A 23,002-nucleotide genomic window follows, 5' to 3' on the forward strand; every position below is an offset into this window, starting at 1 on the left:
CTGCCTTCCCCCACCAATCTACTCCTTCTCTGTTTTTGTTCAGAAAGAAACAGGACTCCCATGGGTATCAATAAAGCATGGCATATCAAGTTGTGATTAGACTAAGCAACTCCTCTTATATTAAGGATGTGCAAGGCAACCCAGTTTGAGGAATAGATTCCTAAGAGCCAGCTAAAGCATCCCTTCCCTCTACTGTAACTGCTGGGGGTCCCATGTGGTGGGTATTGTTTTCCCTGAAATATTGTCTGGGGTCAGAGAACAGACAGCCACTAGAACAAAGCCAAAAATGGTGGCTAGAAAATAGGAAGAGTAAGCCCTAACAGAAGTTGGGCAGTGGTGGTACACACCTTTAATTCCAGCACTTGGGAGGCAGAGCCAGGTGGATCTCTGAGTTCAAGGCCACTTTAGAAACAGCTAAACTTGGTGACCCACGCCTTTAATCCCAGAAACCCAACCTTTAATCCCAGGGAGTGGGGGCAGAAAGAGAAAGGTATATAAGGCGTGAGGACCAGGAATTAGAGGGAAAAAAAGCATGTAGTTAGTTAAGCATTTAGTTAGTTAAGCATTTGGCTGGAGAAGTATTCGGGCTTTGGAGCAGCACAGTCCAGCTGAGAGCCATTGGGATGAGGACTCAGAAGCTTCCAGCCTGAGGAAACAGGACCACCTGAGGAACTAGCAAGGTGAGGTAGCCGTGGCTTGTTCTGTGTCTCTGATCTTCCAGCATTCACCCCAATAACTGGCCTCAGGTTTGATTTTATTAATAAGACTCTTTAGGATTCCTACTACAGTCCCACAAGAAGATCAAGTTACACAACTGTCCCATATATGTAGAAGGCATAGGTTGGTCTCATGCAGGCTCCCTGGTTGTTGGTTAAGACTCTGTGAGTTCCTATGAGCCAGGTTGGTTGTTTCTGTGGGCTTTCTTGTCATATCCTTCACCTCTCTGACTCCCATAATCCCTTCCTCCCCCTCTGTTGAAGGATTCCCCAAGCTTCGGCTTATGTTCAGTTGTGAGTCTCTGCATCTGTTTCCATCAGTTACTGGATGAAGCTGCTCTGATGACAATTGTGGTACTCACCAATTTGATCAAAAGAGATGGCCAGTTCAGGCTGCTTCCAATACCACTAGGAAATTAGCTGGGGTAATCTTTGTAGATTTGTGGGAGTTTCCCTGGCATCAGGATTCTACCTGACCCCTAAGTTTCCAACCCTTTCCAGTCATTTCTTTCAGTGCTTTTCCTCTTCATCCAACCCCCAACAAGATCCCTCAATTTCCCGACTAAATTTTGAAGGGGTCAAAGACTTTAGACCTGTTAGAGTTTATTTCAAGGCTCATCCCCAGGAGAGAATGCTGGGATTAGCTTTAAAACAAGGGAGGATCATTGTGTGGTAACATGGGTGGGCTATAGCAGACGTTTGAAATATTACATAAGGCTTTTGACCAAGAAAAGCATTTGTTCTGTTGGCTCAGATGTTCCAAAGAAGGCAGATTTGTTTTGAGAACACAAGAAAGCAAATCATGTCTGTTTGTAGCATATGTTTCCAGTTATTCAAAGTGATTGCTCCAAATTGTTACTTCTTTGTCTGCTATTAAAAGAGTGTTATGTAAGTTTAAAAATTAACAGCTTTCCAATAAAATATTTCTTTGCCTAAAAAGAATATTCTATTATTAAGATTAAGAAAGACCAGTACTTAAAACTTCAGGTGAAATATTGAGATCACTGGACTAGATTAACTATAATTTCTGTCTTGAATTAGAGAAACTAGGGGCAAGGCACTGAAAGCAGTCATATTAAAAAGAAAATGAGTGACCATTGTTAGCAAGGATATAGAACAGAAAAGGTTCACTGTAAGATGAATTGTTAAATTATCTTATTAATAAAAAAACTGGAGCCAAATATTGGGTTCTGAGAGATCAGAAAAGAAGAAAGAAGCCAACCACGTTCTTACCACTTGTAAATCCTCAGCCAAAGAGACCTACTCCCTGTATACCCATACCTATATGCCTTTCTGTTCTGCATCTCACTTCCTCTCTCTTCCCAGATACATTACTTCCTGTTTGTCTGTACAGACCTCCAGACCTCTCTGGTTAGTGCTGGGATTAAAGGCATGTGTCACCATGCCTGGCTCTATTCTAAGTGTGGCCTTGAACTCACAGAGATCTAGATGGATCTCTGCCTCCCAAACACACCATTTCCTGAATTCTATGTTTAATATAGTGGCTGACTTTTTCCTCTGATCCTCAGATAAGCTTTATTATGGTGCACAATATATTGGTGGACACAGTAGATCATTCCATTTCCCATTTTTTGTCTAAAATAAAAAAATTATAACTAATATAAGAAAAAACTATATACAATAAGTATAATAACTATAGAAATATATAAAAGCAATAAATACATCAATTTCTTGTTCATTTGCATTTGACAAATTCCGAGAAAATACTCCATTATCTATCCTGTATTTGTGAATGCAAAGGATTATGTCTAATTTACCTTATATCTTAATTTGCATAACCCAAACTATCTTTTAATGTCTTTCAAACTTATACACATTACACCTCTCTAGTGAGTTTCTTTTCTGAATTTCTTAACAAGGAAAACTGTATATAATCTTCAGCTACCTCAGAGACCAAAGAAGGAAATAATATTAACTGATTAAGAACTGCAAACAAGCAACTTCCAAAAATTTGAGAAATGACAGAAACAGCTGGCTGCCTTGGCAGTAACCCAAGGTTTCTCTGCAACACTGGGGCATCATATTGGGTCCGCAGGCTTAGCGTATCTGGCAGACTCGTTTGTGAGGCAGGATTTTCTAAAGAGCCTTCCAACCTTGTCTTGGCAAGGATCAGCAGTCCTTTGTTTTATGTCCTGCTTGTCCATTTTGGACAGCATAACTTTTGCCACAATGAAAGTAAATTCCATATGGAGTTTCTTAAATGCCCATCATCTTCTCTGAAGTAGATTGATTCTGCCATGACATGTCTCATAGTCATAAAAAAAGAAAAAAAAGGTATGTTATTAAAACGTATTAAATATCATATTCTGTAGATCTCTGATGTGTTTGAAGATGACCAGTCTATCTAAAATATTTCTCTATTGACCTTGAAAAAAACCTAATATGACTACAAGTTTGATTGTAATAACTAACTACTACTATACATTTCTTTTTATCCTAAATAGAAGGTAGTAATAACTTTAGGGATTAGCAAATTGCATTACATTGTTAAATGAACTGTATAGGTACAATGTATTGAACAAGATTAGAAATATATGTACAATATATTCTAACAAAATAAATCTCAAATTCGTATCAATATATAAAATTTGTATACAATACATAAAAATCCAAACCAATGTAAAATATTTACAATTAATAGTTGCCTTCTAAAAGTAGATTCAATGATCTGCCCTCCAAGTTTGCTATTAGGTATAGTCATGACTCCCTACACAAAACTGATAGAGACTCAAACGTGAAAACATGTACATCCAGCTAGATGAAGCCTTTGTTTCTAGAATAAGATAGTACTGTATATGACCATTAATATCATAACAAAATTTAAAATATATATTTATAAATCTTGTGAACTTTGATAGAAAATTCATACCTTAAGAAAGGTTTTAAAGAACAAAATAGAACCAAAGAACTATGAGATTAGTGGCAATAAATTAATCTCTTAATTTTGGTTTTTCTTCTGTCCCATGTTAGGTGGCTTTTCTGATATGATACAGAGACTTTTTATTTTATTTTAACAAACATGCTTGGGTTTAGAGAAGGAGAGAGCCACGCTACAACTCCAAAGCCAGGTTTAATTTTTAATTGAACTTGGACTACATAAAGACCATTTGTTAATGTCTGTAGAGAACAGCAGAAACAAACATTTAGAAAGACTTATGAAATTTTATGTGTGATATACCAGTAAACCAATTTACTCTCTTTCTTTCTTTCTTTCTTTCTCTTTCCTTCTTTCTCTCTCTCTTTCTTTCTTTCTTTCTTTTTTCTTTTTTCTTTTCTTTTCTTTTTTTTTTTGAGACAGGGTTTCTCTGTGTAGCTTTGCCCCTTTCCTGGAACTTGCTTTGTAAACCAGGCTGACCTCAAACTCACAGAGATCCACCAGCCTTTGCCTCCCAAGCACTGGGATTAAAGGCGTGTGCCACCGCCACCACCCAGCAATTTACTCTTTTTCTTGGGACATTTTTTTCTAGATGATTTGCCCTTTTTCTTTAGATTTTTCATTTCCAGTGTTCTTCAGATTCCTTAGCCTTCATTCTTCTAAAAGACAAAAACAAAAACCCTTCCCCAACCCTAACTTTGGGGAGGTTCCTTTTTGGCAAGTTATATCTGATCAAATGAAAACCAATTGTTAGTTGTATAAGTTAGTTTAAATGAATGGTCATGATAGTTGACGAACTATCACCTCTTCTAATTAAGAGGTCTCTCTTGTTCAAATCAAACCTTTGTCAATTTTGGTGGTATCCACAGCTTATTTTTCTTCCCCAGAAACAAAAGCAAAAATCTTGATCCCAATATAACATATATCCTGGTTTCCACTCTGAGGTCAGCATATCCTTAAAGTATACAGGCTGATCTAATTCTGTAGTTTTTTTTTCCTATTATCCAATGTCTCTCTGCAGTTACTTGGCCTGTAGGATTATGTGGTATACCTGTAATATGCTTTATATTGAAATAATCAAAAAACTGTTTCATTTTACCAGTGACATATGCTGGAGCACTGCCAGTTTTAATTTGTGCAAGTATGGGTATGATGGCCATAACTTCTAGCAAATGCATGATTACAGAATAAGTCTTTTCAGAACTCAGAGCAGTTGTCCATTGAAATTCTGAACAGGTATCAATAGTATGGTGTATATATTTCAGTTTTCCAAATTCTGCAAAGTGAAACATAACCATCTGCCAGATTTCATTTCTCTGAGTACTCTTTGGTGGTGGAGTCTGATTGTAAAAAAAAAAAGTAGGATATTTCCTTATAATTACCTTGGCTTATTGGCAGTTATGGAAAAATCCTTTCCTAAACCTTTACTATTGACATCATGTTTTTTATGAAATTCTGAGGCCTCGAGCACATTTCCTATAAATAGTTTATCAATCTCTTGTGCTAGAAGGCCTGGTAGACCCATATGGGATTGGATGTGAGTTATGTATAAAGGATGCTTCCTATTCCTGATTGTATCTTGTAACTGAATAAATAACAAAGTTAATTCTGACTCATCAGGGAATAAATTCTGCAGTCTCATTATGTAAGACCAAACTTTCAGCACACTGAAAGTCAGAAACTATGTGGAGAGGTTCTGAAAAATCCATTAATACCGTCAAAATACCATACAATTCTTATTTTTGAATGTAGTTATAAGGATTTTGAGCCACCTTATACAAATTTTCTGACCCGCCTTTCCTTGTTTGTTTGCATCTGTATAAAATGTATGGGCTCCTGCTATTGGTGTTTCCTGTTCAATGTGAGGCAGGATCCAATCAGCTCTCTTTAAAAGTAGAATTCTATTGTTTTTGGAATATTTGCTGTTAATCTTTCCCCAAAAAATTACTGGAAGATCTTTGCCAAAGCTCACTTTCTATTGATGTCATCCTTAGTTAAAGGTACTACAAATTTGTCTGGGTCTATTCCTGCTAATTGACAAAGATTCAGTTTTCCTTTTAAAATCAAATCAGAGATTTTTTTTCACATAAGTTTTTAACTTTTACTCTGTTTTTTTTTTTTTTGTAGAAATATCCATTCAAATATAGTATCTTCCCTCTGCTTTAAAATTCTTATAAGAGAATGCTTAGAGGGTAAAATAATCAAAAAGTAATCAAGCTTTGAATTCATATGATCCACATGTGCATCCTGTTTTTTCTTTTCCATCAAGGTCAATTCTCTCTCAGCTTTAGCTGATAATGTTCTTGGACTATTTAAGTCCTTGTAACCCTCTAAGGTTTTGAATAAATTATTCAGTTTATCATTTTTTACCCCAACAACAGTTCATAGATGGGAAATGTCTCCAAATAAGCTTTCAAAATCATTAAGAGCCCATAATAAATCTCTCCTAATTTGTAACTTTGGGGGTCTAATTTTTGTAGATATATTTTATAAACTAAATAATTAATATAATCTCCTCTTTGTGTCTTTTCAGGAACAATTTGTAATCACCAACAAGGCAAATTTTTTCTTTACTTCTTCAAACATTCTTTCTAAGGTATCTGCATTTGAACCAGCTAGTAAAATATTGTCCATGTAATAATAAATTATAGATTCAGGAAATTGTTTATATATCACTTCCAATGGCTGTCATACAAAATATTAGCATAGGGTTGAGCTACTTAACATTCCCTGTGGGAGAACCCTCCATTGATATCTCTTAACTAGAGCTGAGAATTATTATAAGTAGGCACCATGAAGGCAAATCCTTCTCTGTCTTTTTCTTGTAAAGGTATTGAGAAAAAAACAGTCTTTTTTAAAATAGGTAAGTATAAGAGACCATCCTTTAGGTAACAGAGTAGTCAAAGGAATTCCAGATTGTAGAGAGCCCACTGGCTGAATTACCTTGTTAATTGCTCTTAGATCTGTTACCATTCTCCACTTACCAGATTTCTTTTTAATAAGTATGGGAGAATTCCAATTGCTGGTTGATTCTTCATATGCTGAGCATTTAACTTCTCTTGTACCAGCTCTTCTTAGTACTGCAGTTTCTCTGTTGTTAAAGGCCATTGCTACACCCATACAGGCTAGTCTGTTAACCAATTTTTATTTATTTATTTATTTATCTATCTATCTATCTATCTATCTATTTATTTATTTACTTTGGTTTCTTGAGACAGGGTTTCTCTGTGTAGCTTTGCACCTTTCCTGGATCTTGCTCTGTAGACCAGGCTGAACTTGAACTCACAAAGATCTGCCTGCATCTGCCTCCCAAGTGCTGGGATTAAAGGCATGTGCCACCACCGCCTGGCATCTGTTAACCATTTCAAAGGTAGAACTGTTGGTTTCTTTGAAAGATCAGCAGCTGTTGTGCCCTGTTCTTGTACAATCTGGGTGGCTGGTGACTGTTCTTTATAGTATCTTCTAATATTTCACTCAGAAACATGTGTTAGTTTATGGTTTGTTTCTGAGGTTGGAGGAATGTTAATCTGGGTATTCCATTGTAATAGATTATGGCTCCATAACTTCATAGCTATATTAGCCACATATGGCTTTAATTTCCCTCTCTATCCTTATGGCCCTCTACATTTGACCCATCTTACACTGTGTTTTACTTGAGATAATGTTCTAATCCCTAACAGCTGAACATTTACCTCTTGAGGAGGCCAATTTGGATGCCATAATTCCGGTGCAACTATTGTTACATCAACACCTGTGTCTATAAGACCCTCCATGAGAACATTATTTATTTGTATTTTTAATTTGGTCTTTGTTCACTTATAGAAGTTTGCCAAAAATATTCACTTTATGTTTTCTCCTGAATTTTCTGTTCTCTCTGCTATAGCTGTTCTAACACCCTGAGCAGTATGGTTTATTACAATAGGCATTTGGTTATTTAATTGCTCTGGGAAGGATTTTCTTCTATGATTACAGGAAAGTACTGAACTGAATTTGTCTTGGAGGCCTGTGAGAAGCCCCTCAGGGGGTTTCCCAATGATAGAGGCACAGGATTACCTTGTCTGTCCCTTGTTGATCCACCTTTGTTAATCCGATGTTTGCCTTTACCACACCTTCTATACAGTCCAGAAGGGAGGGGCATCCTGTTGCCATTGTTTTTTGAAGAATCATCATTTATAGAGATGCCTTGTTTATTGTACCTTTTAAGGTGGCTTTGTTTACTGCAATTAAAGAATCTGACATTATTACTTTTATTCAAACCTCTTGAAATCACCTCTCTTATGCATGTATCTTTATGGTCATGAGTTTCAGTAGTAATTGTTTCTTTGATCCAATTCTCCAAGTGGGCTGATGTTGCCTTTAATGGCCAAATTACCCTTTTGCATTCTGCATTGGCATTTTCAAAAGCTAGAGTTTCAATTATTATGGGTCTAGATTCTGAACTTGGTATCATTCTATTTACTGCTGAAGACAGCCTTTGTAAGAAATCCATGAAGATTTCTTTTGAGCCCTGGATAACTTTCATAAATGACTCAATTTTCTTTCCTGCTTGTTCAATTCTTTCCCACTCACTCATGGCTGCCATGCAGCACAGAATTAGGGTGTGGTCATCATATAGATTGTCTTTGTATATCAGCATAATCACCTTCTGCAAGACGTTGATTTTTTTGGAAAATTTCAATACTTCTAGCCCTAAATCATTGTTCTATAGTCCTCTTTCCACCAGGTCATACATTGTAACTGTGAACCAGCCTCTAGGACAGCTGTAAACAAATCTTCCCAGTCTTGAGGGATAATTCTATTACAAATTGACCACAAGTTTCACATCTGCCTTAAAAATGGAGAATTCATACCGTATAAGACTATAGCTTCTTTAAATCTCCTCAAATCTAACATTCGCACTAGAGTCCAGTTATCTCATACAAACCCTTGAGCATTTGGCTGCTCCTGTAAGGTTACAAGGAAGATTAATGTTTGCTGTCTGGAAACCTTAGGCTGTTTCTCTGTAATCATATAATGCAATGCTGAAATAGGTTCACCTTCAAATTCTTCTATCTGGGTCTGAATTCCACTCTAATTCATTTTTAAAAGTTTTTCTAAAACATTTATCTTGGCACTCAAATTAACCAACTTTTTAAATACTAAAATAAAAATGATCAAACAAATAATATAACTGATGTTATGTATATTCAATCAACATTAATTATTGATTACTTGTTTACGCAAAGTCTGTGTATTTCAAGGCATGCTAATATTTTCCCAGAAAATTATAACTTTAATGTAACTTTTTACATTTAAAATGTAATGTGTTCAAAATTATTATTATTTCATAAAGAGATAATCAGTTAATGATTAATATTGTGTAGTTTGAGGAAAAAATCATACATATTCTGTAAAAGGTCAAATATAATAGAGTTTATACCAAAAGCTTAAGTGTACCCATGTTTCTCTATAATTCCTTCCTGAGTTGGTCTTACTAAACTCAGATTTCCTTTTCTAATGTTTTAAGATTTACTACTTTCCCATGAATAATAAGACCACTCTGTTTTTCAGTCATTAATTTTAGATTTGTTGTTGGGTTTCTAGTATATGTGTCAATATTATCTCATTTCTGTTAAGACTGCAGAGCTTCATGCTTGCATGGTATTCTTGTGTTCTACTTTTCTTAATTTGTTTGTTGAGATAATTTCATACAATATAAAACCAATCACTTTTATATACTTCATTAGATTTAGTGCATTAATGATGCAAACACCATTTTTTAAATTCAGCTCTACTTAATTCTATTCCCTTAATATTCACATGCATTTTAAATAGTAAATTTCCATGCCCCACTTTAAACTCCTAAAGTTACATCTGAAGATCTCCTAATTTTGAAACTTAATGTTGATGGCATCATGCTACCTGTGACCTTTAATGCATTAAAACTTTCCCTGAACATATCATTTTTGTAAGATTACCCATGCTATGGTCCCTCATAGTTCTATATTTTGTGGATTACTAACATTCCATTTTATGTGCCATGTTACACTTATTCTGTATCTGCTCAAAGGCATTTCAATTGTTTTCATGTGCTGGCTACTATGAGTTATGTTGTTAGGAACATTTTTTTTTTTTGTATAGGATTTGACCAACTGCTTTTTATATAAGTACTAGTGTTTATTTTCTATTGCGAATACATCAGGGTTCCAGTTTATCTGCTCTTGTCAATTCTTGGATTTTTATGTTCATAGTAATCATCATAATAAATGTAAATTTTCCTTATAGGTAATAATTCTTTTGTTTTATTTGGATTTTATTTGTATAACTTATTCCAAGGTTTTACAATTTTTAAACAGAGATTATCTTGAAGAAAAAAATAAAATAATATAATAGTTCCATTTTCTTTCCAAAGTCAATCCACCAGAAAATGCTATTATTCTATTCATATTTTGTATTAGATTTTCTTTGTTTTCATTCTTGAAAAACCTTAAGTATCCTTATCATGAAATATTTCTTCCTGGACTCTATGCTCTCTTTACCTTTACCTTGTTCTTTCTTGGTAAACATACATTTGGGCATGTATTCTCACCTTTGTTAACTGAATTAAAATCCTGTCTTAATATTTAAAAGGCATTATTGATAATAATAACAAAGAAAAACACCTCAAATGTTTGTTTTCAGGGTAACCTATTCTAGATAATTCCTTTCAGGTATTTCCTTCCCAGATGATTTTACATACATCAAGCCCATAGTCAAAATTTACCATCACAATAGACTTTATCTTTTGGTTCATAAGTCTCAATTTGAGATTAGAAGGCCACATGGGACAGAATTACCAAATATATAACTATTTTTGAAAAATGAAATCCTCCAACGAAAAAATTTTTATTATCAAATGAAAGGATGGTACAGCACATTCAAAGTAATAAATAGAATCAATAAGTAGAATCAATGGCTAGAATCACATAATAATCTCAAGTGATGTAGCAACTAGTCAAGCACAAAGCCAATAGCTCTCCATAAATAAGAAAACACCTGAAAATACTGGCCAGGAGTAGAAAACTCATACTACAAACTAATAAAGATATGTGATAGACCTGCTGCCAAGTTTATTCTAAATTGGGGAAATGTGAAATAATATTCTTCAACATCATAATTGAGACAAGGTTGTCTTCTATCATGCAGCTTATTTAATATAGTGCTTTAATCTTAATCAGAGCAATAAAAAGAGGGAAAAATCAAATTATTCCTCTTCAAAGATATGATGAATTGCATACAGTTTCATAAAACCTAATGTCTAATTTCCTATCTGAGAATGATTGTTAACATCAAATAGATGAAGGCAGTTTTAGTGTATGATACTATGATGTTTGCTACAGTGTCCTCAGTGGTGAGAATAAGGTAAATTTATCTTCACATTAACAACAAAGGAAATACACAGAACATGATTAAGTGTACACAACCTACAAAGTCACACTGGATTCTGATCCTTTGTTATAAATAAAATGTGCCAGAAGAACACCAAGATAATTCTAATCAAATAACTCATAAGCTCCTGTGTATTTGTGTGTGTGTGTGTGTGTGTGTGTGTGTGTGTGTGTGTGTGTGTATGTGTGTGTGTGTGTAATTTATTTTTGGATGAGTATAAGACCATCCACTGCAGAATGAACAACCATAAGTTCCCACATCCTCAATGAAGAATGATTACCCTCCACCAGTAACAATCCACTGCCAGCAGCTTTTCAGTATTGGGTGAGACCAAGAGACCAAGAGATAATTTACCTCATCTACAAGAGGTGTTCTGATCAGTATAGCTATGAATTGTTTAATCCTAGTGACAAAAGATGTTTAATATTTCATGTATTTACTGACCATCTTTGCTTCTTTACTTGAAGACCCTGCTTGGTCTTTACTCCATAAATTGTGTGAATCACTTTTATTTGTGTGTACAAGTTCTCTAGTTCTCTTTATATAGTTTACATATTGATCCCCTATTAGATGAATAGCTGACAAATGTTTTCCCTCAATGTACAGACAGTTTCTTCACTCATTATTTATTTTGCCATGCTGAAGCTTTTAAATTCCATTCAGTACTATTTGTGATTTCTTTTTGTTATTTCATATACTGATTTATTGCTATATTGAATGTAATCACCTTTGTGTTTATCTTGAAATGATTCTCCTGTATCTCCCTCTGGTAGTAACACAGTTTTAGGTGTTACATTAAGTTTCATCTTAGTTTGTGCAGAGTAGGAGACAAAGTGCAAATCCAACCTTCCCAGAACCATTTGTTAAAGAGGTTGTTTGTATCTCTGCCAGTAAACAGAAAGTTGGAGAAAACAGCTGATTCTTCTCTTCTATTTCACTGATGGTTTCTATTGGAATACATACAAAAATCAATGTGCATAATAAAGGACATAAATAGAGTCAAGGGAAAAAGAAACATGATCCACTACATAATTTCCAAAAGGGCTTTTACTGAAATTCAATATATTTTATGATTAAAGTTTCTGTAGAAAGTAGTAACAGGGTCAGCCCCCTTATTAATGAAGGAGAATTATAGACACGTATTAATTATGTATTGTGCAATATGGCTAAAAGAAATTAGTTTCAGGATATTTTGTTATTGACGATAATACTTTTGAATTTCCTATATAGGAAATTATATTATTTCATTTTGAGTTTTTTCTCAAGCTCTTTACACAGGTTATATCTGACTTCATTTACATCTCTATTCAAATAATACATCATTTGAATATTTTACCTTTTCTCTGAATACAAAACAATATTTTCACTCTCTTACAGTCATCTGCTACACTTCTTTACTTTTTTTTTTACATAATATTACATTTCCTGTTGGTTACTTGTGTTTTATTTCCTTAAGAAATATGAATTAATATTATTTAGTGCTTACTATATACATGGATCAATTAAAATATGGTGTATACATTATGATATGAGATTATATTATCACATTCCCATTTTTGCAGATAAAGAAAAACTAATATTTCAGGGGGTATTTTGTACCTGCAAAAAGGATCATGTGTTTTTTTAATTTATTATATATTTGTGTCCTCTATCATTGATACATATTAATTTGTGTATGTCAAGATGTTCTGCATTTCTGGTATGAAATCAACATGACTACGATATATGATCTTTTCATTACATTTTGTCCCTAAAACACACAGGCAGACCAGTAAACAGAAGATTGGATATTCTGCAATTACTCTATGCATTGTTGTCTGTTGCTTTCTAGCTGATCGAGGATTTGAACTCATTCACTCTAATTCCATAAGAAATTATTTTTCCCACTCTAAGTGTATTGCAAAGTATAAAATTACTATACAAAAGCAACTAGTTTCTCATTCATTAGCATTGAAGAAGCAAAGTCAAAGGGAAAAAAAGAAAATATTTACATGGATATTACCTCAAATAAAATACTCGATATAAATCTGATAAATAAGATCTAAATGAAGATAAAAAGCTAAATATCTCCAGTGAATGGAATAATAAGTGAACTAAGTGGACTAAGTAGTAGTCCAGAAGGTTTGGATTAGGTGTTCTACACCCATTGATATGATTATGGGATATTTTTTTTCTTAAGTCTTTTTAAGTGTGTTATTAATTGCATTAATTGACACCAAGAAAAAATGCAATTTAGTCATGGTTCATAACTATTTCTATACATTGCTGGGGTTAATTCTATTGAGTATTTTGTGTGTAGTCAATGTATATTTTTAAAATATTGAGATTATAAGAAGTTTAACTTTTGACCCCGAATCCTGTTTCTTAGATGAATACAACACTTCTTGATTGGCATTTAGCATGCATTTGTGAAATAAATAATATTAAGAAAAATGATTGAGGGAAAGGCCATAAATAATAAAGAAGAGGACAGAGATTCATGTTTAGATTTCATGAGTACATAATAGAGCTCTACTTCCATGATTTAGGCATATTTGTAAATGTTTTAGGAAATATTTGAAAAATAAGGCAACCAAAGCCACAGCTTATGTAAAAACAATATGAGGACCCTGCTCTATGATATATTCATTGCTCCATAATAATTGTCCTCAAATTAGCTTAAAACAGTAACAAGAACAAACTCCTCAAGCCCATTCTTTCATTGTGTTTCCTAGGATGAGAAACTGTGACTCCAGGTTGTTCATGGGGTTGTTGTGAATGTTGGCTCAAGGCTTTGCTGCCATGCTAGAACACAGCTGAAATAACCAGCTTATTATCCACTAGGTGATTAGTTGAGGTCTTTTGTTTTAGCTGTCGTCTAGAAGTTTCTTTTTCTTTTCTTTTCTTTTCCATAAGTATCTGTAACAGCTGTTCAGGAAACGTGATCCATCTTTCCAGAAAAAAGGGGGCGGGGTGATATGCAGGGATGGATGGAGAAAGGAGGGGAAGAGAGGCAAAAATAAGCTGAGGTTTTCCATAGGTAATTTATGACATTTTATGTTCTCCTTCAGAGGACTGATGCTCTGAAATGCTCAGAATTAGTACAAAGGATTCTACATTGAGAGAAGCTATGGGATGCCCCATTACTTATTAAATAATGTCAAAATGAAGGAAAACTGGATTAAGTTGTTGGTAAAAAATTGACAAAATCTTTTTTATTACTGATCATGCTTTATAATAGGAAAGTAATTTTTGATCTCTGAATAGATCCTTAAAGATTTGACAGTTCATTACAAATACCTTGATTAAGAGAAAATAAAAGGAAATATATATAAAAGGCAGACTATTTCAATTAGATTCTCTACAGAATCACTGTAATGCACAAATACTGAAAATAATATTACATTATAGATTACTATAAAGAAAATCATTGATAATATTTTAATTTGGGGTTATTGTATCTCCAAAATATAGAATTAAGCAAGGAGATTACTAAGACATTATGAAAAATATAATGTTAAGATATAAAATCTTAAAAAGGAATATAAAAATATTTAAAATATTTACAATTGTAGAGAAGAAAAGAACTAGTTACCATTCAAAGAAACCAGAAACAATTTGGATATATATAATTAAAAGCTTTATTTCTCTTAATAATGACCTCTGTAGTTTACTGCATGGCTATATTTAGAAGGACTAGAAAGATATTTTCACAAGCATTGCAAATGTTTACTAGTTTCAGGAACATAAACAGATTTTCAAGGCTCTTACAGATCATATACATTATAATTCTATAATTTTGTGGTGAAACAAACCACTTTACACTGTCAATATTCTTCACTAACGTAAGCAGGAATCAACTCCACTTAATTTGTAACTCATGAAATAGCTCAACAAGCACTGCAGATAACAATTTGTCCGTGATCTGATACATTTTCATCATTTTGGAAGCCTAAATGATTGAGAGGAACTGTATCCAAGCTTACATTGTTTGTAAAGGTGAAACAGCATGTCAGAGCAGAAACTAAAATAAAGGCAGTAGAATGCTCATAAATGACCCATTGTTTGATACGTTTCTGGATAAAACATGTCTAAACTTAGAGGATATTTCTGAGTTGTGGAATTTCCGGCAGCTGTGAAGAAAAATTCTGCCCTATCAGAGTGAAAGAGATCATGTGACATAGCTATAAGGTTTTAGTCCCTTTGCATCTAGAGACATTCTGAGGACTTGCAAAATGAACACATTTTGATTAGCTTATGATGCCCTATATTTTATCTTATGTTTCTGATACAGAGATACAGAAGTAAAAGAATTTATTAAAATATTAACCAGTTTGCCTCTACCCCCTTATATATAAAAATGGAAATGATAATAAAAACTTTCTTATGAGTTTCTTTTTCTAAAGATATTTTAAAATTTCCATTATGTGTAAATATGTGTGTTATGTGTGGATTTATGCAGATGAGTTCATTGCTTGTGAATGCCAGAGGAGGGTGTTCAATTCCCTGAACCTTGCGTTCACAGGGAGTTAGAGTCTGACTGACAAGTTTGGAACCAAACTCCAGACTTCATTAAGTCCAGTAAGGACCATTAACTGCTGAGCACTCTCTCTATCCCTGAACTTGGACACTTTTAGTAGTAATATCATAATGTTCCCCGGGTATGAATTCCTGTCTGTAGTCTGATTTATCTCACATACGTTAATGTGAAAATCACTCAAGGTTGAAAGAAGTGAACATATCCAATGTATATCCAGTTCCATCTCTGGAATTAAAAATAACTTATTCCCTGAAAATTGAACACTGCAACTGTTCAATTTAAGTTTCTACAGAAGTTGGAGAAAGTCAGACTGCTACAGTCAACAATACAGAATATCCTTTACTTATGTTCATGTCTGAGGATATTCAGAATGCAGAGGTATGATCTGTTTGTCACTTGTATAGGTGTCAAATGGTCTAAAGATATTGAAATACCTTGATACAAAGCATTTATGATCCTGTTTCCTCTTTCTTCAAAACTTTCCTAAGACTTTCCATTTTTTTTCTCCTAAACATTTCTGAATCTGTATTCCTTTATTCACTTCCAGCATTGCTTATTTCAAACACTCTAATACTTCATGTGGACAATTAGCATAGGTTTTTCCTGTTATATTCTTACATCTAAGTTCTCTATAGGAGTGACCTTCATAAAGTACCAATAATATTGGATCATTTCATTACATAAAGTCATTCATTGATCTGTAGTTCTCACAGTAGAAAAATTAAGTCCTAAGTATAGCCACTCTGCTTAAGTATCATGTCAATGTCACTTGAGACAGATATATAATTAGAGCAGCTTTGAGAAATGAAAACGTGGCCACATTTTCAAAAATAAAACTTCTAAGGTTGTTGGTGACAGAAGGCTATTTAGCATATCATGAGGTTTTCCATTCCTTGGACAAATGACAGATGCCATGTCTTGACCTTATCACTAACAGCATCATTTTCTGCTGTTTCCAGGCAGTTAACTCCTGGTTTAGACATGGCCATGAAGCGAAAGATCCAGAACTCTTGCGCACTTGCTCTTTTAGGTTATGCAATGCTCCATAGTCCACTACTAGACAGTTTTTATGCCTGGTTATGCTGTTTTTCTCTGAAGACTCATTTACTCATTAAATCATCTTTTAAAAATTAATTTTAAGTAATATTTCCTGAGTGACACCATTGTTCTCACTATATGTTTACAGTTGTGGATATAACATAATTACAGATTCTTTTCACATTATTTTTCTTCTATGCATGGATTAATCCCATAAGGGCCCACATATTCACTATATTTCAATTTCCCATGTGAGGTTGCATACATAGCTTCTTATAAATGATTATGTAATTAAAACATGATAATTGTAAATGTCATATTAATCTTAGTCACTAATGTCTATTAGTCCTTCTCGTAAAGTTATAAGACATACATGTTTTAGGAGATTGTTTGGAAGCCAGCCCTGTTGGCACAAGCCTGTAATCCCACAGTTTGGGATTCTAAGGGTTTCGAGTCCAAATCTAGACTGTGCTACAAAGTGAATTTAAAGTCAATATAAACTTGATACCAAATGCTAAAAGAAAATTAAATAAATAAATAAATAATAAACTAAAAACGCATGAAGAAAATAAAAGTCTGACTTGAAAACATTGAGAGAATTTGAAAATGTCTTGCATTTGAACATTGTTTATAATAATAAACAAAATAGTGCTTTAAAAGTCTAAGTTTCATATAAAGAAAAAAAAATTTTTTAAACTAATTCAAACTGAGCCACGTGATGGTGGCACATGCCTTTAATCCCAGCACTCGAGAGGCAGAGCCAGGTGGATCTCTGTGAGTTTGAGGCCAGCCTGGGCTACAGAGTGAGATCCAGGACTACACAGAGAAACCCTGTCTCAAAACAAAACAAAACAAAAAATAACAACAAACCAACCAAACAAAAATTCATTCAAACTGAGCTGATATTGAGGTAATTCCCTACTTCTAGGTAGGAATGAGGATACAAATAAATTTTTGTATCTGTACTTACATATTCATCTTTCACTATAATCATTTTTATCTATATTAGAAATTTTCACAAATTTTATGAATTAATAATTACTGTTAAACATACACCATGGCACTAGAAGAATAATTTTAAATCTAAAATGCTCAACTAATGGGACATATTATATGGTTTTCTGTAGTAAACATTATAGAATTTAGAAAGATCCATTGTAAATAATGTATGTATATCATTATTATATTATGTTATTGTATATATAAGTATATATTCAAGAAAGCAGTTGAAGAGGTGTACAAATAACAAATACACTCTATCCAGGTTTCTTAGAATTGTATGACTCAATGAAAATATTTCATGCAACTATATTGGGTATAAATTTCCATTACAAACACACAGTATCTATTTCAGGGTGAATATTCTGTACTTTGTTGGTAATTCTAAGATTATAAATAAAAACTGCAGTGTTTCATAGGCAAATGTTTGTGTTTTTTTTTTTGTTTTTTATGTGGTACAATAGAATAAAACATGGTGTTTTATTTAAATATCTCTATTTAGGGTTTACATGTAGGAAACTATTTTACTTAAAAATTTGGACACCTTGCACAGCCTTAAGGAAGGGGGAGGGGCTTGGACCTGCCTCTACTAAATGTACCTCCCCCTGGGAGGTCTTATCTTCTTGTAGGAGGGAGTAGGGGTAGGTTGGGAGAGTGAGAATTGAGGGGGGCAGGAAGTGGGAAGAGGGAAACATTTTTTCTTAATAAAAAAAATTTGGAACCCTTTAAAATCATTACTATGGAAGACGCCACTTATCTTCTTTTATGATATAGTATCTCAGAAAGATAAACCTATGAAAATATAATAAAAAATTTAGTTATCCCAATAGACAGATGATAGATATGTATGCTTAAACTAAAGTGAAATTTTAAAATAAATAAATAAATAAAACTAAGGAAGAAAACAACTCAATGTTAAAGATGGATGTGTCGGCTCTAATAAGCCAGTTTCTTTAATAACTGACAAGAGTGTCCTTGAGATTCCTGGGGATACTTGTCCAGTAGTGCTCCCATTTTCCAAAGCCAGGAAGGACTCCGTTACAATCTAATGTTCTTTTAATTGTCTTATTCTATAAAAAGAAAAGAATATTGTTAAGAATAGCTAATCTGATTATTCTAAAACACTGAAGTATTAAAAATAATAGCATAAATTATATACAACACACTTCTGAGGGTGTTTTACATGACTAAAAAATAAAAAAAGATTAATTCTATACAATTTTATGAATTAAAATTATGTTAATATCCCTGTATATAAATTTCTCAGAAAAGCTGCTTTTAATATAAAAAGCTATTACAGTAGTAAAATAAAGTACCACTTGGAATATACAAAATGTGCTTTTGTTTTCCTATCTGATTGGAAGCAGATAAAAAGTAATCATTTGCTTTATTTTTATAATTTCTATTATTTCTAAAAATAGAATTTATTATGTGCATACATGCATATAAAAGTGTGTGCTCATGTGCATTCATGTGTATGTGTGTGTATCTCTGTGTTTCAAGGACAGCCCTCAGTAATCAGTTCTCTCCTTCTAACGTATTGATTCAAGATATTGAACACAGACCATTAGGCTTGATGATAAACACCATTACCTGCTGAGCTATCTTAGAAGCCCTGTAACTTCTCAAGGCCATTAACTTTTACAATTCCTAGAATCAATTGGCATTAACTTTTGTTCCTTTTATCTTTGAGTTTAATATAATTACACCATTTTCCCTTCCTTTTCCTTCCCCACAAGCCCTTCTATTTACCCCACCTTTCTTTCTTTCAAGTTCATGACCTCTTTTTCTACTAATTTTTATTACATATATATATATATATATATATATATATATATATATATACATACATACATACATAACCATAAATATAACATTCTTACCCTGTATATTTTGACTTCTGTATAAGTTTTCAAGGAAGAACATTTGTCATTTGACAAACAATTGATACATCCTTCTCTAAGAAAAAGTATTTCTTCCACTCTCAGTATTCTTAAATGCCTGTAGTTGCTTTTGAAGGATTGTAGTCTTAACCTTATCCACTTTAGCATGTCTACTGTTCTTCTTGTTCAGCTTGTGTTTTGGCAGTCATGTTGGTGAGACTGTAAAGGGTATAGCTTCTGATATCACTAAGAAATATAATCTCACAGCAAACTCCCTGATCCTGCAACTCATGCAATCCTTCTCTCCCCTTTTCACCAATGTTCCCTGACCTTAGGTGTGGACCTTGTTTAATGTTTAAAACTCAATGCCTTCCTCACAGACTCTCTATTTGATGCCTATTTAGAAGCAGCCCATAGGCTCTTAACTGTGCTGGTAGTGCACTGAGTTTTGTGAGTGTGAGTTCAGGAAACATCTTCTGATCCTGGTAAAACTCCCACACTGCCTGTTTTTGGTGAAAGAAGGACTATAGTAAGAGCGAGAGGCACCCATCTCTCTGGCAATTGGCTGAGGTATGCACTTCTGTGGTTAAGTATGGCAGGGACTAAGCATTACTTGTACAGTCGATGATATAATTTAATCTGGAGAATGTATTCATATTTCAAAACCATATCTTATTCTATGCCTGATCTTATTTTTATATTGTTTTGTAACTTTAAGAACCAGATAATTAAAATCATTGGAAAATGAGTTTATGAGGAAGCAAAAGGAATAGGTTTGTGTTGCATAAGATGTTCCATTTATCTCTTATAACAACAGTGAAAGACAGTGAATTTTTGATGTGCAAATGAAAATAGTAGGTTATTTTAAATATTTTTGCCTCCCATGACAGATATTAATAATTGTATTACAGTTTGCCTTAAATAAATATAACAATTAGATTTTAATTCTTAAAAAAGAAATAGTTTCCAACTATTAAAACAATGTCCATAAAAATAATGAAATCAATAATACTCAAGTTAACATTAATTTAATTTAAGAGATAATATAATTATTTTGAAACTGTATCTGATCTCCAAAAGACAATATGGTTCATTCTGCTTTAGCACTATTTTGCTCATTTTTTTCTCATTAGTGCAACAAGCTAACACTATTGTGTTCAGTATGGTAATTTAATCCTCATACCACAATTCTCTATTTGAAAGATTAATATGCTTTGTCTTCCTCCTACCATGAAGCTATTTCCCATTCAAGTGAGTCAAACTACTACATATTAAATTACCAATTCTGTTCCCACAAAACCTGGTATAATTTCAAGTTTTAACTAAAACTGATTAGCAGAGTTTCTGTAGTAACTCAAAATTACAAACCCCAATATGTAATGGGACTTTCATATAATTTTTTAATACACAAGGTAATAAGCGTCATATATATGGTTTATAATAAGATCTATGGTATTGTGACAACCAGAGATATCCCAGTAGAACTAGAAGATGTAGAACATTTAGAAAAATTGTCCAGCAGTCTGAAAAGTTCAAATGTCAGGCTCAGAATTTATGGGAACAGCTGAGTCCTTCAGACCCATGGAAGTGAAGCCCAGATTTTTAACCAATACTCTCTTTTTTTCCCCTGATACCATAAAATAAGAACACAGTCATGTTTAAATGAAGAGCTCAAAGCTGATCATTTCATGGTAAAACAAGAAGCTATGCAGGAGGAAGTAGGTTGACCAGTACGATCATAGAATATCTGATAAATATATCAGTGAAAAAGTATAAAAAATAGGGGCCATTGATTCAGAAGCAGATACCAATAGAAATACCAGCAGCTTTTGGGAAGTAATATCAAACTTAATTATATTTCTATATTTTTATTCACAATTTTTTCTTTGATACTAGTGGTAATTTATAATAAATGATACAATGTAAGCAAAAACAGGGATACTGCTTCAGTAGAAGTTCTGGCACTACAGCATTCCATATCAATCTGACTCCAAGGCAATTAAATTCCAAGATCTATGTTTAGTACTTTCCATCACTGTGTCTGGACACATGACAGAAAGCAACTTCGAGGAAGAATAAATAACTTTGATCCCCAATTTAAGAAGAGGCGTAGTTCATCACAGCAGGAAAATAATGCAGTCAAACTTTGGGCAGCTTGTCACAAAATGTACTCTCCTTAAAAAGTAGAGATCTGAATGGTGAGGCTCCTTTTGGCCTCTTTGTTTCTCCTTTAAATTATTTTATTCAGCTTGGAAGTGCATTCCTCGGGACAGTGATGCATTCAGGAAGAATCCTCCCCACTCAGTTAAGCCTCTGTGGAAATGCCTCCAAAGATAGCATCAGAATTATATCTCCTAGATGGTTCTAAATATGCTGGAGTTGACCATCAAAAGACAACCACCTCAGCTACTTTACAAATGCCATTGCTCCCATTACAAAGTGTAGGTAGGTACTACTGATGGGCAGGTGCAGCATAAGCTTACTAGATTTTTTCAGTAAAAAGAACTCACTTTGATAACCATAAATTTACTCATTATACAACATAAAAATTAACAATTCCATGATGTTATAAACCATAAATTTGCTCATTACACAACATAAAAATTAACAATTCCTTGATGTTCTAAGTCAAATTAAATTTACTGAAGAAGACTGACTCTCTGGTCTCACAAGAAATTGAAGTTGATCATTCTTGGACATCTCATAGTTTCTAGTCAAGAACAGTGTGGGTGTGATTGATCTAATGCAATTTAAGCCTTAGAGGAGGAACATAGGAACATCTGGTCCTTCTCAAGGCCATATTCTACAATGAGGACCCTCACATTCAGCCCTGGGTAAGTAGCTCTAGGGATTGTGAGAAGAACTTCTGTGGTCTTCTCTCTTCCAGTTTGAAGACAGTTATTCTTTCTTCAGTATGCCACGTTGGTCAATAACATGTAGAAGCAGACAAACATGGCACACACAACCCCAATTCCTTTTGATATTTTCTGAGTTGTTCCCTATCCCTAGATGCTTATGTCTTTCACAAACCAAATAAACCAAGTCTGTCCTTTTTCTACACTGATAGATGTGAAAGCTGTGAGTAGCACAATGTTGCTGGGGGATAAAAAGTTCAGTCACCTTGAGTTTATGCTTTTTTTGTCTCATGAATTTGACATGCTTGACTTTCTTAGATGTACATAAGTAAGCTGTACTGCCACTGAGACTTTCACTTAATAAATTGTCTTCTTGGAGGAATATTTGTGCCAATGTAGGATACTCATGTCAAACTCTTTTACTTTTTTAAAATTATGTTTTAAGTAGCTTACAAACTAGCAAAGTTTCTGCAGACATCTTTAGTTTTGGTTAACTCATCCACATATTCACATTTTCACAAAACCTTGTCTCACATGATTAAACCTTTAGCTCCGTCTATCACCCTCCTTCATTACTTCCTATCATACATATGTTACAATATTCCTTCTTATGTTTTGTACTTGATTATGAGATTATGGTTCCATATGTGTTCCCATATAGCTTTATCAAGCACACTACATTTTGGTTA

General features: G+C 33.6%; 1 protein-coding gene across 1 annotated transcript in view; it reads right to left on the reverse strand.

Moving 5' to 3' along the window:
- Nucleotides 1-18,468: 18,468 nt before the first annotated feature.
- The window catches only part of Cnbd1 (cyclic nucleotide binding domain containing 1), a 362,101-nt gene continuing 357,567 nt past the window's right edge, over nt 18,469-23,002 (reverse strand). Inside the window, exon 13 of the mRNA XM_036179374.1 lies at nt 18,469-18,645. Coding sequence (XP_036035267.1) covers nt 18,529-18,645 — 117 coding nt within the window. The 3' untranslated portion in view covers nt 18,469-18,528. The remainder of the gene's footprint in view (nt 18,646-23,002) is intronic.

This window comes from Onychomys torridus, chromosome 2, assembly GCF_903995425.1.
Source record: "Onychomys torridus chromosome 2, mOncTor1.1, whole genome shotgun sequence".
Lineage (NCBI taxonomy): Eukaryota > Metazoa > Chordata > Mammalia > Rodentia > Cricetidae > Onychomys > Onychomys torridus.